The sequence below is a fragment of the Vicugna pacos genome, chromosome 14 (assembly GCF_048564905.1).
Source record: "Vicugna pacos chromosome 14, VicPac4, whole genome shotgun sequence".
NCBI classification, from domain to species: Eukaryota; Metazoa; Chordata; class Mammalia; order Artiodactyla; family Camelidae; genus Vicugna; species Vicugna pacos.
The window spans coordinates 72,715,433-72,729,908 of NC_133000.1; the positions used below are offsets into that span (position 1 = coordinate 72,715,433).

Consider the following 14,476-nt stretch of genomic DNA (forward strand, 5'->3'; position numbering starts at 1 on the left):
ATTATTACTATCACTCAGAACACAAGCATTTTACCAATAAAAAACGACACACGTTCGAAAATTACAACTTTTGTAGAGCGTAAAAAGGTGTATTCAAACTGCTAATTACTGAGGGTTGTGTAAATGAAACTTTAGCAGTGACCCATTTAATTTTGTGGTAATTACTGACAAAATGAGACAAGGATGAATCACAATACAGTATGTTTATCTGGAAGGAGAACATTGCGCTGGTGTAGTTAAGCCAAGACGTAAGAAAAATTGAAGGGGAGGGTTTGCAGGAAAATTAAAAGTACATAAAAATCACACGACAAAACCATTTGGGTTAAAACCGCAGGAGGCTTGGCTCAGGCGCGTTCTAAGAGCCTGTCCAAATACAGGTTCCGGCACCTTCTCCTCAAAATGCAAGGCTCGGAACCGTCTCTTCCGGCACCTCACGCAGCCTCAGCTCCGCGGATTTGCCGCCTTGAGCACAACTTTTGTGGGTCCCAGAAATCTGGGAGGCAGAAAGGGGGCCCTGCCAGCCCTGTCTCGGCTCTTGGCTTACTTGCGCCCGGGGGAGGAGAGGCCTAGCCGCCCAGAGGCCACGCGAGACTCCAGGTGACCCCGAAACCACACTGAGCCCGTGCCTTGGTTGGCCAGGTGGGGTGGGGAGAGAGTCAGTGATGCCCCCCTCCCAGTTCCCCAACTCGCTTCCTGCGGGAGGGTCTACTGGCCTTTTCCTTCCCGCTCCTTCTCAGGACTTGCAGGGACGCTGGAGGAGTAGGACGCGGCCCGGCGTGCGCCCATCTTCCTCTGCTGCCCCAGGGCCAGGCAGCGGCTTAAGCAAGGCCAACCCGGCCAGGCCACTGGGCACCCGCCGGGGTCCCCACTCGAAGCACTTTCCCGCCGCCCTGAATAATCGGCGTGGACACGAGAATGCGGGCAGCCTGCCGCGCCCGCGGGCTGCTGGCTCTCCGAGCGCTCCCCGCATCTCCAGCTCCAGGGACTGGCGACGGCTGCCCTCGGCGGTGGCGCTGGGCCCTCCCGCCGGGCACCCGGCCGGGGAGGGGAGGGAGCCGGGGCGGACTCCTGCCTTCAAAGGCCACCGGTAGAACTGCGCGCTAAAGCAGCGCTCGGCCCAGCCCTCCGCCCTCGAGGACACCCCAGCGCCCAGGCGGTCGGGGCTGGCAGATAGGCCAGGATGACATTCTTCTCGGAAAGTTTCCCGCAGAAGAAAGGCCGGGCAGCCGGAAGAGCCGGAGTTGGCGGCGAGGCCCGGGCGCCCGGCATCCCGCGGGCGGCCGCCCCGCTGCGCTCGGCCCGCCGCCCTCCCTCCAGAGCGCCCGCAGCTCCGCCGGGCGGAGGGCGCGAGGCGCCCCACGGGTCCCAGTGTTTTCCTCCCCTAGTCTTCTCTTGTTCATTCATAAACCTGGTGGCTACAGACGCGGCTTGAATATTGACGTCTCTCCCCCAACTGCTCCGCCGTTAACCCAATTACAGAATTCATCAAGAACTGTGTTGAATTATCTCTTTCCATACAGTATCAGCATTAGCCTAATTAAAAGCTATAATGTCTGATATAATGATTAAATCGTTAGCTCTGCTGTAGGGAAGCAATATTTTGTTTTCCCTTCAATTAGAAGCTGATTGAGGTTTTCAGAGCAGGTCAGCTGTGAAATTTGAATTATATGTGTGAGTACTGCTCACAGGGTGAGCCCCTACTCGAAAGCTCCCAGAGATTCTCCAAACGCTTTCACCCAGAGCGCTAGAGGCACAAACAACAGGCGCGCGCGCGCACACACAGGGTTGTTAGATCCTCGCTGTGAATTTACGGATCTCCAAGCTGATCGCTGGAGCCTTGCTTTCGAGGGGATGTGCTGTATTTCCTTTTTCCTGCAGACGCCCCTGGAACAGCCCTCCAGACCCAGGCTTCTAGTTGAAGGTGAAGAAGGTAGCTTTACGCTCAGGGCGGCCACAAAGGCCGCCTGCTCAGTAACACCCCCGAAGTGGCTGGAAGCCCCATATGGGCGGCGGTTCTCTTTCCCGTCTCCTTCCTCGCTTACCCCTTTTCCACGACTATTTTTCCCCCTTTAAAATAAAAACGAATCAATGACAACAAAAAAACTTTTCTGCTACTTCGTCTTCTTGACTTTGGGGTGAGCGGGGCCAAGGTAGCTGGCCCAGGGTGCAGAGGGGGGAACGAGAGCGCCCGGGGACCGTGAAAGACAAGCTCCCCCACACCCCTCGGCCGGTCCCCCGCGCGCCTGGCGCGCAGGCTCCCGAAGGCGCGCACGAAGCCCCAGAAGCTGGCGTGCGACTGGGGAGCTGGAGAGCGCCGGCCGGAGGCCCCGGAGCTCCGCCCGGGCGGCGAGGGCGGCGGCGGCCAGCAGACGGCGATCGCGGCCCGCGCGGCGGCTGGGTCCAGGCAGACGTGCGGGGCGCGGGTGGGCGCGGGCACCCGTCCCGGCTCCCCCGTGCCTCCCGGCGATGTCCCCTCAAGCCCGCACCCCGTCTAGGGCCGCGGTCCCCTCCCACGCTCGCGCTCCTCCGCCTCTTCTCCATGTGCACCCCCTGTTGGCCGCGGTGACCTCGGAGGCCTCTTCCAATTGAACCATCTTCCTCCTTTCTTTTTCTCTCCCGCACTTTCCTTCCTCCTTTTCTTCGCTCTTCTCAGATCAGACCTTTCCCAAAAGTCCTGCTTAGGAACTAGAGCCCTCTCGGGATATGGCCCTTTGGGCTGCACCCTGTGAGGTCTACAGATAAGCCTAAATGTGGCCTCAGTCCTCGAGGGGCCTCGGGAAGGCGCTGGGGCTGAACGACGGAAGGGCAGCGGGCAGAGGTCTGGGCACATTCCCCGCAGTGTGTCACCAGAAAAGGCGGTCTGTGACAAGGCCTCGAAAGACAGGATGAGTTTTCAGTCGTCTTCGCTACCCTACCGTGACCTTGGATTCTCTCCTGGAACTTAGTCCACCTCTCTGCTCCTTGGCGCTACAGCCTGGCTCTGGTACAGGAAGTCATCTCTGTGTGCCTGAAAGCTAGCTTTCATGTACAGCCTGCTAGGGGGCTGGGGTGCTGCCCACAGTAACCCTGTCTACTTCCCAGAATTCTCCTGAGCACAACCACAGAGGAGGGGAAAAACAAACACCTGAAGTTTTAGTTGCTCCATACAAGCAGTGTAAGCGAATGCTGTTAGAAGTCCAGGGCGCCATTTTTTTGAAAGTCAGTGGCCCTTGTATAACTGCCTAAATACGTCACGTACATTCTTTGTATATACACCTGTGTTATATGTATGCATATTTTCTGTGGTATACATGTTTACACAGAGATGCATGTATTGTGTGTGTGCACCCGTGTGTAAAATGTATGCATGTGTATATGGTGTGTTCTGCATATGTATGTTTGCATATGTAGTGTTTGCATGTATATACAACATTCTGTGTGTACACGTGTAAACATGTGCATATATTCTGTGTGTGTGCATATGTAGTGTGTCCACATGTCTGTACACATGCATCTAGTCTGTGTACACATGTACATAGGTGTGTGTATATGGTTTCCTCTAATGAGCACTTAGATCTGAATTTTCTTTAAGGATCATGCCCACAAGTTAAATAAAAGAACAGAAAGCATCTCTACTTATCCACATTTCCAAAGTGATCTTCTCTTTGGCGTTTGAACAAAGAGGCACAGTGAAGTTTCTGAATCACCAAGAGAGCAAATGTGGTCAATCAACAGTGAACTAATCCTGTGCTGGGAGTCTGGGCTCTGCGGTCACTCGGAAACAGTGTAGTCTGTCTTCAGATTCTCCGGTGCCGGGCTTTGAGAAAGGCCTCAGCTTGAAGAAGGTCCCTGCCAACCTGGTGGGGAGCAGGAGGCAGAAACAGAGGATCGGGGAGAGAGGAGGTGTTTTTCAAGTTGTTTTGGACTGTTCTCTCTCTTTTTGAAGAGTTACTGGGGGGGGGGTGTTCACAAGGAGTAAGAAATGGAGGTTCCTAGAAGCCATCGCGGCAGTTGATGTGATGCTCAGTCTTCCTGCCAAGATGGAGGCACTGAGAGGTCGGCAAGTAGTGCCCTGCCACTGCCGAACTGGCCCAGGTGGCAGCTGCCAATCATCTATCGCTTGGCAACAAGTTACACCTGCAGCTCCAGTTTAATACTTATGCACGTGGGCACCCATCGTGCGTGAACCCGCTTAGGCCCAGGGAACATCTCGCCACTAAAAAGGGCTCACAGAGAGTGCCCTGAACGCGGAGCAGTAGCACGAGCTCATACAAGGCTAAACCACTGACCTCCTATTTAGATGCTCTGGAAAACAAGGGTAGCGTTGTATTTAGAAACAATTTCCAGGACCACGGTAGAAGGAAACCAGACTATTTCAAAGTCAGCTATCCAAGTTCCCCAAAGCATAAAGCGTTCCTGCAACGCACACTGGAGTGCAGGGTGTTTAGAAAATAAATTGCTCCATTGATATGGAAAATAATGTGCCAAGCCTGATTCATACAAAGCATTTTCAGGGGGTCTCAGGCTATTTAGTTTAAAATCTAAATTGAAAAGCAGAGGAAAGAAATCTTTCAATGGCTAAGTGGATAATATAGTTTATAATTTGTAAACCATTTCCTTTATTTCAGTCTTGCTGACTTTCCATAACACACGGGATCTCACTGCACCCCCATCGCCTCCTAAATTATCAAAGGAAAAACAGATCTATAGCATTCTTAAACAATATTCTTGTTCTTTTTTTGTTCATTCACAATGTAAATGATATTTGGAGGGAGGGTATGAAACAAATCAAAAGATTTAACAAACTCAATTGGTGAAACAAGAAGGTAGGTGAAAACCAAGTTTTTAACCTAGATATTTAGTGAAAAATAAATATGAAATGACATTTCCTTTCTAATATAGTTATATATTATTTGATGAGTTCACTCTTAAATGCTAAATGGCCTGAAATCAAAGCAGTTTAATTTGCAGAGACCCATTTCCTCTTGCACTGCGTCCTGTAGCAGCCCTGTAATAATAGTAGTAGTAATAGTAGTAGTAGTAGTAATCATAATAATCGAGAGGAAAGAAAGCAGTATTCCTGTACCTTGGACAAGCAATAGGATCAGGAAATTCACCACCTCAGATTTTTTTTTTAACTTAAAGAGGAGGGAAAAAAGGAAGAGGCGTCATGTGTTCGCCACCCAACATGTTCAAACATCCTTATTACTCCTCTTATAACGATCATCACCGTCATTACAAGTTTATTTCTATTACAAGATGGACAGCCCTGCCTCTTTGGTTAGGGACCACTGTACCCACTGGCAGTCTGCTAAGCACCGCCCTCTCCTGGGCACAGAGACGCCCCTGCTGCTCCGTGAGGTCACAGGAGGGATGTGTCCTGCAAGCAGGCTTTGGACATTATTTGGACACTTTCACATTATTCGGTTGGAATCGGTAGCGTGAGCACAGTGGTGTTTGAGAATGGATTTGGAAAACTCTTGCACGTCCTGGTATGGAAACCCCTTTGAGGTGTAAGCATTAGACTGCAGGTGGATGCCTTAATCACTCCAGGAAACCGGGCTCCCGTTTGCGTAACGCAGGAAAATGGCACCTGGTCCCTTAGTCCCGAGGCCCCACTTCTTTCCGATTCTGGTTCAAGTGGGCCCCACTCCGTTCACGAAGTTTTCACAGTTCTTAGACAAACAGCTTGTGGAAGATTCACTCCAGAAGAGTGGGCTAGATCATTCTTTGGCGATGTGAACAAACTTTTTCAACAGTTGTTGAGTAACTAGAATCCAGGTAGGTCTTGTTTTCAACCTTCCCAGAAATTCCTTTTTAGGAGGAAGAAACCACATTGAGAAGAGCACGTGATAACAACCCCCAGGCTCATTAAAAGCCCCCCCTCCAAAATAAAAGTTTGGGGCTAATGCTAAAACCAGTTATGGGGCCCAGCTCGACACAAACGTTCCCGGGTTACAGGATTATCAGGGCCTGGACTGTGGAGGCCGTGCCTACGAGAGGGGGCACTGGAGAACTTAAGCACAGCGGCAGCCAGGCGTGCATCCTCCGGAGGGCGGAAGGACTGAGCTGTCCGAGCCCCGCAGAAGAGCCGGGGGGTGGGGAAAAGGGGGCGACTTTCCAGTTGTGTACCTCGGATGGTCCCCTGGCCCCCGGGGCTGGCCCTGCCTTTCCAGCCCTCGGGCCTAGCCGAGGGCTAGCATCCCGCCTCGGCCTCCAACTTTCCCCTTCCCTGCAGGCGCAGAGTTGGCTGGCAGGGGAGCAGAGGAGGAGCTGCCTCGCCTTTTCGCTCCTCTAAACAAGGCTCCGGGCTGCAACACCCCCCCCAACCCCCCGCCTCGCTGGATTCTTTCTTCGCCTTCCCTTTTAAACCCAATCATTAATCGTTCGGAGCGCGCGGGCGGGGAGAGGCAGGGAGGGTGAGCTCGGGGTTCGCCGCCGCCGCGCGCGCTCAGGAAGCCTCGTGGCGGTGACCCCCCTCCCGGGCCTCCTTTCCCCCTTCCTGCCCCTGCTCCCCCCCCTTCCTCCCCTCTTCGCCGCTCCGCCGCCCGCGCCCAGTGGATCTACTCCCTCCGCACGTCACTCGCCAGCGCGCCATGCAAATCACCGCCGCCGCCAGCTCCCATTGGCCGCGGCGCGCTCATTTAATGGCAGCCCGGGCCCGGCGTATGGCTGCTGGGCCCCGCGCGCCGCCGACCCCGCGTGCGCCTCCGCTCCGAGCGCACGGCCCCGGGCAGGCAGCGGGCAGCCCGTCCCGGGCTCGGCCGCCCTGCTCTCTGGCCCTCTCCGCGCGCCTGCGCTCCCTCAGCTGCCCCCGGCGCCCCTCCCCAGCGGCACCGTGATCGCCCCCCCGCCCCCCTCCGCGCCTCGCTGTCCCCTCCCCCGCCTGGGCACCTGGGACCGGCACATGCCCAGCGCACGCTGCGCGCCGCCCTGCTAGAAGTTGCAGCCTCGGAGTTGGAGGCCGCCGAGGACCAAGTGCGGGAAGAAGGAGGCAGCGCGGCGGCCGGCGAGGAGGCGGCGGCGAGCCCCGGGCCGGGCCCCGCGCTCCGCTCGCATCCCGAAAAGTGGAGCTGCAACTTGGCCACTACTGCGCCTGTTTGCACCGCTCTGCCGAGGGAGACCCGGCTGCGGCGACGGCGGCGGCGACCCCGGCCCTGGGCCTTTTTGGCAAGTGGTTTGTACTTGACAGAAACTTTCCACCTGTGAGCCGGACCGGCGCTGAGTGCGTGTGTGTTTGCCTCTTTTTTGTTGTTGTCGCCTCTACCTCCCCCCATTCTTCTTTCTGCTAGGACCTCTGCTCCCCACCCACCCACGTCTCGCTCCGTTTGAGCCCTTCTCCATCCTCCCCGCCCCCCGGCTGTCTATGCTCCAGGCCCTCTCCGCGAGGTGCCGGTGAACCCTCGAGCCGCCCCGATGTACAGCATGATGATGGAGACCGACCTGCACTCGCCTGGCGGCGCCCAGGTCCCCACGAACCTGTCAGGCCCAGCTGGGGCGGGCGGGGGCGGCGGCGGCGGGGGCGGCGGCGGGGGCACCAAGGCCAACCAGGACCGGGTCAAGCGGCCCATGAACGCCTTCATGGTGTGGTCCCGCGGACAGCGGCGCAAGATGGCCCAGGAGAACCCGAAGATGCACAACTCGGAGATCAGCAAGCGCCTGGGCGCCGAGTGGAAGGTCATGTCCGAGGCGGAGAAGCGGCCGTTCATCGACGAGGCCAAGCGGCTGCGCGCGCTGCACATGAAGGAGCACCCGGATTACAAGTACCGGCCGCGCCGCAAGACCAAGACGCTGCTCAAGAAGGACAAGTACTCGCTGGCCGGCGGGCTGCTGGCGGCCGGCGCGGGCGGCGGCGGCGCGGCCGTGGCCATGGGCGTGGGTGTGGGCGCGGCGGCCGTGGGCCAGCGCCTGGAGAGCCCGGGCGGCGCGGCGGGCGGCGGCTACGCGCACGTCAACGGCTGGGCCAACGGCGCCTACCCCGGCTCGGTGGCGGCGGCGGCCGCGGCCATGATGCAGGAGGCGCAGCTGGCCTACGGGCAGCACCCGGGCGCGGGCAGCGCGCACCCGCACGCGCACCCGGCGCACCCGCACCCGCACCACCCGCACGCGCACCCGCACAACCCGCAGCCCATGCACCGTTACGACATGGGCGCGCTGCAGTACAGCCCCATCTCCAACTCGCAGGGCTACATGAGCGCCTCGCCCTCGGGCTACGGCGGCCTCCCCTACGGCGCCGCGGCCGCTGCCGCCGCCGCCGCGGGCGGCGCGCACCAGAACTCGGCCGTGGCTGCGGCGGCAGCGGCGGCGGCCGCCTCGTCGGGCGCCCTGGGCGCGCTCGGCTCCCTCGTCAAGTCGGAGCCGAGCGGCAGCCCGCCGGCCCCCGCACACTCACGGGCGCCGTGCCCTGGGGACCTGCGCGAGATGATCAGCATGTACTTGCCGGCCGGCGAGGGCGGCGACCCGGCGGCGGCGGCGGCGGCCGCGGCGCAGAGTCGGCTGCACTCGCTGCCGCAGCACTACCAGGGCGCGGGCGCGGGCGTCAACGGCACGGTGCCCCTGACGCACATCTAGGGCCGCGGCAGGCGCGGCGGCCACGTTCTCGTCCAAAGGAAAACACTGGCGCACTACCGCAGGTGCCACACGGCCCCCTCCCCGGGAGCCCCTGGGGACCGCTCGCGGGACACTTGTGCGTTGTAGACTGAACTTCGGTGTTTTCTTGAGACCTTTTGTACAGTATTTATCATCCACGGCGGAGGCAGAAACGTTTTCTTTGCTCGAGGGGACGGAGACCAGACCAAACGAGGGGCGACTCCAACTTTTCTATCCCGGCCGCGCGCCCGCCCTCATCCTCCATCGCTTCCTCGCGGCGGCGGGCGCCGGGGATGCCCGGGAGCTGTTCTCATTTGTTATCGATGTAGTAAGGCAGAGCCAAACACCAGTTGTTTTGTAGTTGTTACCGCTTTTTGGGGTTGGTTTGTTAATTTATGCAAAGCGATTCCCCCACCCCTTTCAGGCGGCAGCATTATTCTGGGTTTTGTAAAACTTTCTGTATCTGAGCATTTCCATTTTTTTTGTTTTGTATTGTTTCATGTAAATGCAATGTGAGATTTTAATTTTAGGCGTTAAGGTGTGGGGAGGGGGATTCAGATTATGTACATAGTTCCCTTAAAAGTCCTTCTGAAAACGAAAAAAGAACCCCGACCCTAAAAGTGCATTGAGCTTCGAGTCAATAAATTTAAGAGAAAAGTCCGGTTTTTCCCCATAAATCTGAAACGTGCTAAATGTACGTTCTTGTTCTATCAGCTCAGAATACAATTTGTAAATCTTAACATAATTAGTACATCTGACGAAGGAGAAAGAAAATCTATCAGCATGAACTAAAACTGACGGAACCCCAAGGGAGAGGGTCGGATTTTCACATTCAGTGGCAGGAAAGGAAGTTAAAATCGATAGGTTATTCTGTAGAGTTTACAGTGTTAATATGGAAGGAGAAATAATTACCCCCTAAAAACCATAGTATTGCAGACTGGCCCTTGGGTGTGTAGTTTTTAACTGCGGGCCGACGTCAGCAGGCTTTGCGATTCCTTGTTGGCGGCTCTGCCTCTTCCAGCTGGCCTGGGACCTGCCAGCAGTTTGGTCTAGAGGAGGAAGGAGGAGGGAGGACCAGGACAAGGACCGATGACAAAGACCACGGCAGGGCCTCGCGGGCCTCGGTTCCCCCGCAGTTAACAAGATTGCATGTGGAATTTATCTGAATTTGGCTCATTGAAATGCACTCTCTAAGACAAAATTTACTGCAACCCCCTCTCCCTGGTATATTTCTCCTTGGAAAAGGGCAAAATAATTTTGTTAGATTTTCACGCACACAAAATCGACCACCCCCACATCCCCCGCGTAAACTGGGATGCAAGTTGCTAAGCAATGTGAACGCAAAATGCGATGTTTATTATTCCTGCGATCTGAGGTTGTTTGATGCTTTAAATTTTTTAATTATATTTTTTCTAGGTGTTTATTGGTACATTGCAGGTTTTTTTCTGGATTTTAAAGTTTTCTGTAAAACTTTGTCTTCAAGTAATCTGACAGTATTAAATATTGCATTTAAAAGTTATACTGTAGCAAATACGTTTTGAAATTAGTCACAACATAAACATGAAATGATATTTTTGCAAAGAACAAACCTTTAGGCCAGATCCAAATATGTTGATTTAATCAGCCCCTCATTTTTCTCAACATCGTTTTTTTTGTCCTGGGATGAGCATAAGACTCCATCCAAACATGGGCTTATGTCAGTGGGTTAATGAGAACCACGTTCAGCCTGCCTTGGAGAATAGCTTTAAGTAAAATGCTAACCTGACGATTGACATGTGTAATTTTTTGGAATCGCTTTGATAATTTTGCTTCAACTACTCATTCCTTAAAGTGATTGCAGAAATTTCAAGAACGACATCAGTTGCTTCTTTCTAACAAGATAATAAAGTCCCCGTCTCTTTTCTTTTTTCTTTTTCTTTTTTCTTTAGCAGTCTGATCCTTTGTGAAACAGTGGTTCCTCCTGAAAGTGTTTGGATACATACGAATTACTGAGCAGAACAGTGTCTTGAGATAGTCTGGGAATAAATGTCACACACAGTCCCCTGTGGGAAATTCTGTGATGCTCTGTTAACTCACCATGCAGCCTAAGGTCCAGGCCTCATTTACTCTGAAATATACAGAGTTAAGTGGACTCTGTCTGGTTCTTTCGCTAATTCCAATCACCAGATCTCCCTGCACTTACTGGCAGGCAGTTGTGAGTTACTGCTCACAAACATGTGTGCCCAAATGTGTGTCTGTGCGTGACTGTTAGCATCACACATATTAGTGATGTGGGTCACAATTGAAATGTTTCTGACTATGAAAAAGTTTCGCAGTGTGCCGGGGACTCCGGGCAGAGCTGTCGCTTTCCTGGAAGGTAAACTTACAGTGCGGCATTTCTCCTTACGTGCCTCATGCAGAGACAGCAGAAATACGCAATACCAGGTGGCACTAACCACTGCGTTAAAAACCCAGGGAGGCCTTAAAAAGAGGACTTCCTGGAACTCAGCAGTTGTGTTTTGTCGGCTGGAACTACGTGGAGAAAGGCAAGCGTCAGTCCTTTAAAGGCTCGATTTTAAAACAGCCTGGGGTGGGGGGAGTAGAAATTTGCTAGGATTCCTTGTTACAGATTGAGAGCTTTCACCCCAGCAGTGTTGCTACGATTGCAGCAAATGGGGAAGACACTCCCCGAAGTCCCGGAGACATCTCACCCAGCCGTGAATTCCGTTCTTGCCCAGATAACCCTCACCTATTCACGAAATGAAATAATTTGTGACCATCGTTCTACGATAGCCTCATTCACTTCCAAATCACAGGGCCGTCCTTTTAGCGCTGATTCCAATTCTGTTTGAAAACCGTGTGGAGAGAGCGGACAGGACTCTTCGGGGCCTTGTGCAAAGTTTGCACAACTTTGCCGACCGACCGCGGGAGTTCGGAAGCAGGCAGCTGCGCCGCAGGGCTCGCCAGGCCGAGAGGCAGCAGGGTTTGTTTGCTGCAGGCGCTTTCCCCTCGTTTCTGTCTCCCGCTGTAAAAAGAAAAGAAAAGGAAAAAAAAAAAACACTCGCAGTCCTTTCTCGAGGCTGCTGTTGTTAAGAATTGGACATCACCCCTACCCCCGCCAAAGAAACCCACCAGTAGCTGGATGAAGTGCATAAATTTCAAAATCAGGAGCGGGTGCAGCGCGCCTGATCTGCAGATGTGTGTCGGGTAGCGTGACTGACAGGTCTATTAAAATCATGCACGTGGGAGAAGAGTAACACGCATATTCACGCATTTCATTTCCCGACAAAGACTGGGCACCGCAGATTAGTCTCCGAAAAATTCCGGTCAGTTCGAGAAATCCATCCCGGACAGAGACCCCGGGAAGGCGCGCTCCAGGGCGGCCCCGGCTCCTGCACCCGCCGCCCGAGGCCCCCCCTCCCCACCCCCGCTTCCGCAGCCTGGCCCGCGGGGCAGAGGCTCCAGAAACGTCGGAGGCAGAATGTAATAATAGGTTTGATTCCTTGGAAACTTCAAGTGAAAAGCAGACTTGGCCTTGGCGCAGCTCTTTTTTCCAGCGTGACTGTTTGGCGGGATTGAAAGGCCGGGCCTGGAGAGGAGGGGTGAGGGGGCGCGGGACCCCCGGAGCGAGAAGCCGAGGGAGGTGGGCCCGGGTCCCCGCCTCCCGTCCTGCAGGGTCGGGGCGGCGCGGGGACCGCGCGAGGGCCGGCGGGTGGGCGCGCGCGGAGGCCGAGCCCGGTAGCCGGGGACGCTGGGACCCCTCACCCTCACTCCAGGCCCCCGGCCCGCCTCCCCGAGCCTGACGGCGAGGCCCTGCGGGGGGCGCGGAGCTCTTCCTCCCTCCCGCTCCTCCTCCCGCCCCGCCGCCCTCCTTCCTCCCGGCGGCCCTTCCTCCCCAGCTGCGCGCCCGCCGGGACCCCGCTCCTGCCGCCCCCGGGAACCCAGCAGCGTCGGCGGCGGGCGGCGCCCTGCGCCCGGCGTGCGGGTCCCGGTCCCCACCGGGCGGGGGCGGCCGGGCCCCCGGGCTTCCCAACGCCGACCTTCTGCTCCGTAGTCGGTTAATCCCCAGCTGTGGGGCGATGCCCCGGCCCTGGCTTCTCCTCCCGCTCACATCTCTCCCTCCACTTTCGCAGTCCTCCCTTCCCGTCCAGTTGCCCACGCTCTCCTCCTCTTTCCCCTCCTCCCCTCCCGGCTCCAGCACCTCTGCTCTCCTTCCCTGTGCCCGGGGCCTTTCCTTTGTGTCTACTAGCCGCGTCTCTTTCCCCCTCACCGCCGCACCCCCCCCCACCCCCGCCTCCCCGGCCTGCGCCCTGCCCGCCTCGTCCGGCTGCGGCCCAGGACGCTCCGTCTGAGTCCGGGTCGGGGTCGGCAGGTGCCGGGGGAGGCCCGTCCCCCATGGCCTCCGCTGGGTCCCCACGGGCTCGGCGCGGGAGGGGCGTGGGGTCCCCGAGCACCGCCTTGAAGCCTGCGACCAGGGCATCTGCCTGCCGCTCACTTGGGTGCAGCCTGGGCTCCGGGCCGCGCGGGGTGTCAGCCGCTGGGGGGATTAAGATGACTGATGCAGGGAAGAGGGCAGAGTGTTTTTGTGTTTAAAGAGAGCAGGATTAGTAGAGAGAAAGTCCTGACCCGGGGTCAGCTGCGAGTCAAACCCTTTTACAATCAGCGAGCGGAACAAGCGAGTCTCGGGGCAGGGCCGCAACAAGTGGGGGGTGGGGCTGAGCGCGGGGCCGGGGAGGCGGCGCGGCCGCGGGGAGACCCGCATCCCGGGCGGAGCCGGCGCCGAGGGCCAGCGCGGGGGCGGGCGTAAGGGCGGTGCTGGCTCGCAGCTCGGCAGGCTCAGATCAGTGGTCCATCAGAATTCTTTCTTAACTAGAATGTCTCCCGTTTCCGGCCGTCTTCCCGCTGCTCCTCCGGATGGGAACCTGGGGAGGAGGCTGGAGAGGCTCGGCCTTGGGAAGCAGCTCTATTTCCACAAGAAACCCAAACTGAAAAGCCAGGTCCTTGGTCGTCCCCCTTCCCCTCTTCCCCGGGCTTTCTCGGAATCACAGCGTCACCGAGTTCTTGCAAACCTCGGGGGCTGCGTGTGTGCGCGCAGCAACACTGGGGCTCCGATGGAATTTGTTAAGGCCCTTTGTCACTGGACTCCGTTCCCCCTCAGGGTGGAGGGATGAGGCGCTAATCTGGGTTATAAACCGGCAAAGCTCATCAGGCAGTGAGATCCCGGGGCTCATCTGGAAGGTCATGCAAACTGGAGTTTGCGGTGAAGGATGAGGAGCTGGTTCAGGGGAGAAGAAAAGAAGAGAATGAATTTGTGCTCCTCACCAGTCAAGTTGGGACTTTGTTCTGAAAAAACACCATGAAGAGCTTTTAAGACGTATGAAAAACAGATAACGCAAGCAAGCGATCTCTCCAAATAGAAAAAGATCATCTATTTTGATAGTGAAAACAAAACAGAATTGCCACATTTTCCTCCAAATTGGCTTTTTCATCTTTAAATATGAAAACACCAGAGAGAGAGAGAGGCAGTTTAAAAAGCATCACAGATGACTGACATGTGTACACAGCCACCCTGGGTACTGCTGGACGGTAGTGGTAACTGGGTTCCAGGTTCAAAAGCAGGTGGCAGATTGCTACTCTTAAGTTGCTGAATGTAACCTATGAGGGACATTTGTCTGTAGCAGAAACTCTGGACCTGGGGAGCAATTCTGAATGCCCGCTCGCAAGGCCTTAATTGCCCACGGCCACTTCAGAACAACCACGTGGATACATTAAAGATGCTGTTTGTGAAGAACAGCAGGTCATCACATGCGACGCCTCGAAATAGTCAGCCAGTCAAATCAGTGGAAAAAAATCAGCTTTTGTTAGATTTTGCAGTTTCAGGAATTAGGCATTCACTGCAGAGCTGCAGTTTTGAGAAATTGCAGTGTCA

The 14,476-nt window shown here is 56.0% G+C and overlaps 1 protein-coding gene and 1 long non-coding RNA gene across 3 annotated transcripts in view; both read left to right on the plus strand.

The window, feature by feature from the left end:
• Window positions 1-14,476, plus strand: part of LOC140701196 (uncharacterized) — a 237,504-nt gene that overhangs the window by 194,618 nt on the left and 28,410 nt on the right. The window lies entirely within an intron of this gene.
• SOX1 (SRY-box transcription factor 1) lies at window positions 7,396-8,550 on the plus strand. 2 transcript variants are annotated; one of them, XM_072937387.1, is made up of 2 exons: window positions 7,468-8,194; window positions 8,279-8,550. In XM_072937387.1, the coding sequence occupies exons 1-2, from the start codon at window positions 7,549-7,551 to the stop codon at window positions 8,548-8,550; spliced, it is 918 nt and encodes a 305-aa protein (XP_072793488.1). In that variant the 5' UTR covers window positions 7,468-7,548. The 2 variants fall into 2 exon arrangements, with proteins under 2 accessions (XP_072793487.1, XP_072793488.1); XM_072937386.1 differs by having other exon boundaries at window positions 7,396-8,550.

Bases quoted from the DNA above. Each gene is read 5' to 3' on its own strand.
- SOX1 (XM_072937386.1), top strand. From the start codon at position 7,396: ATGTACAGCATGATGATGGAGACCGACCTGCACTCGCCTGGCGGCGCC.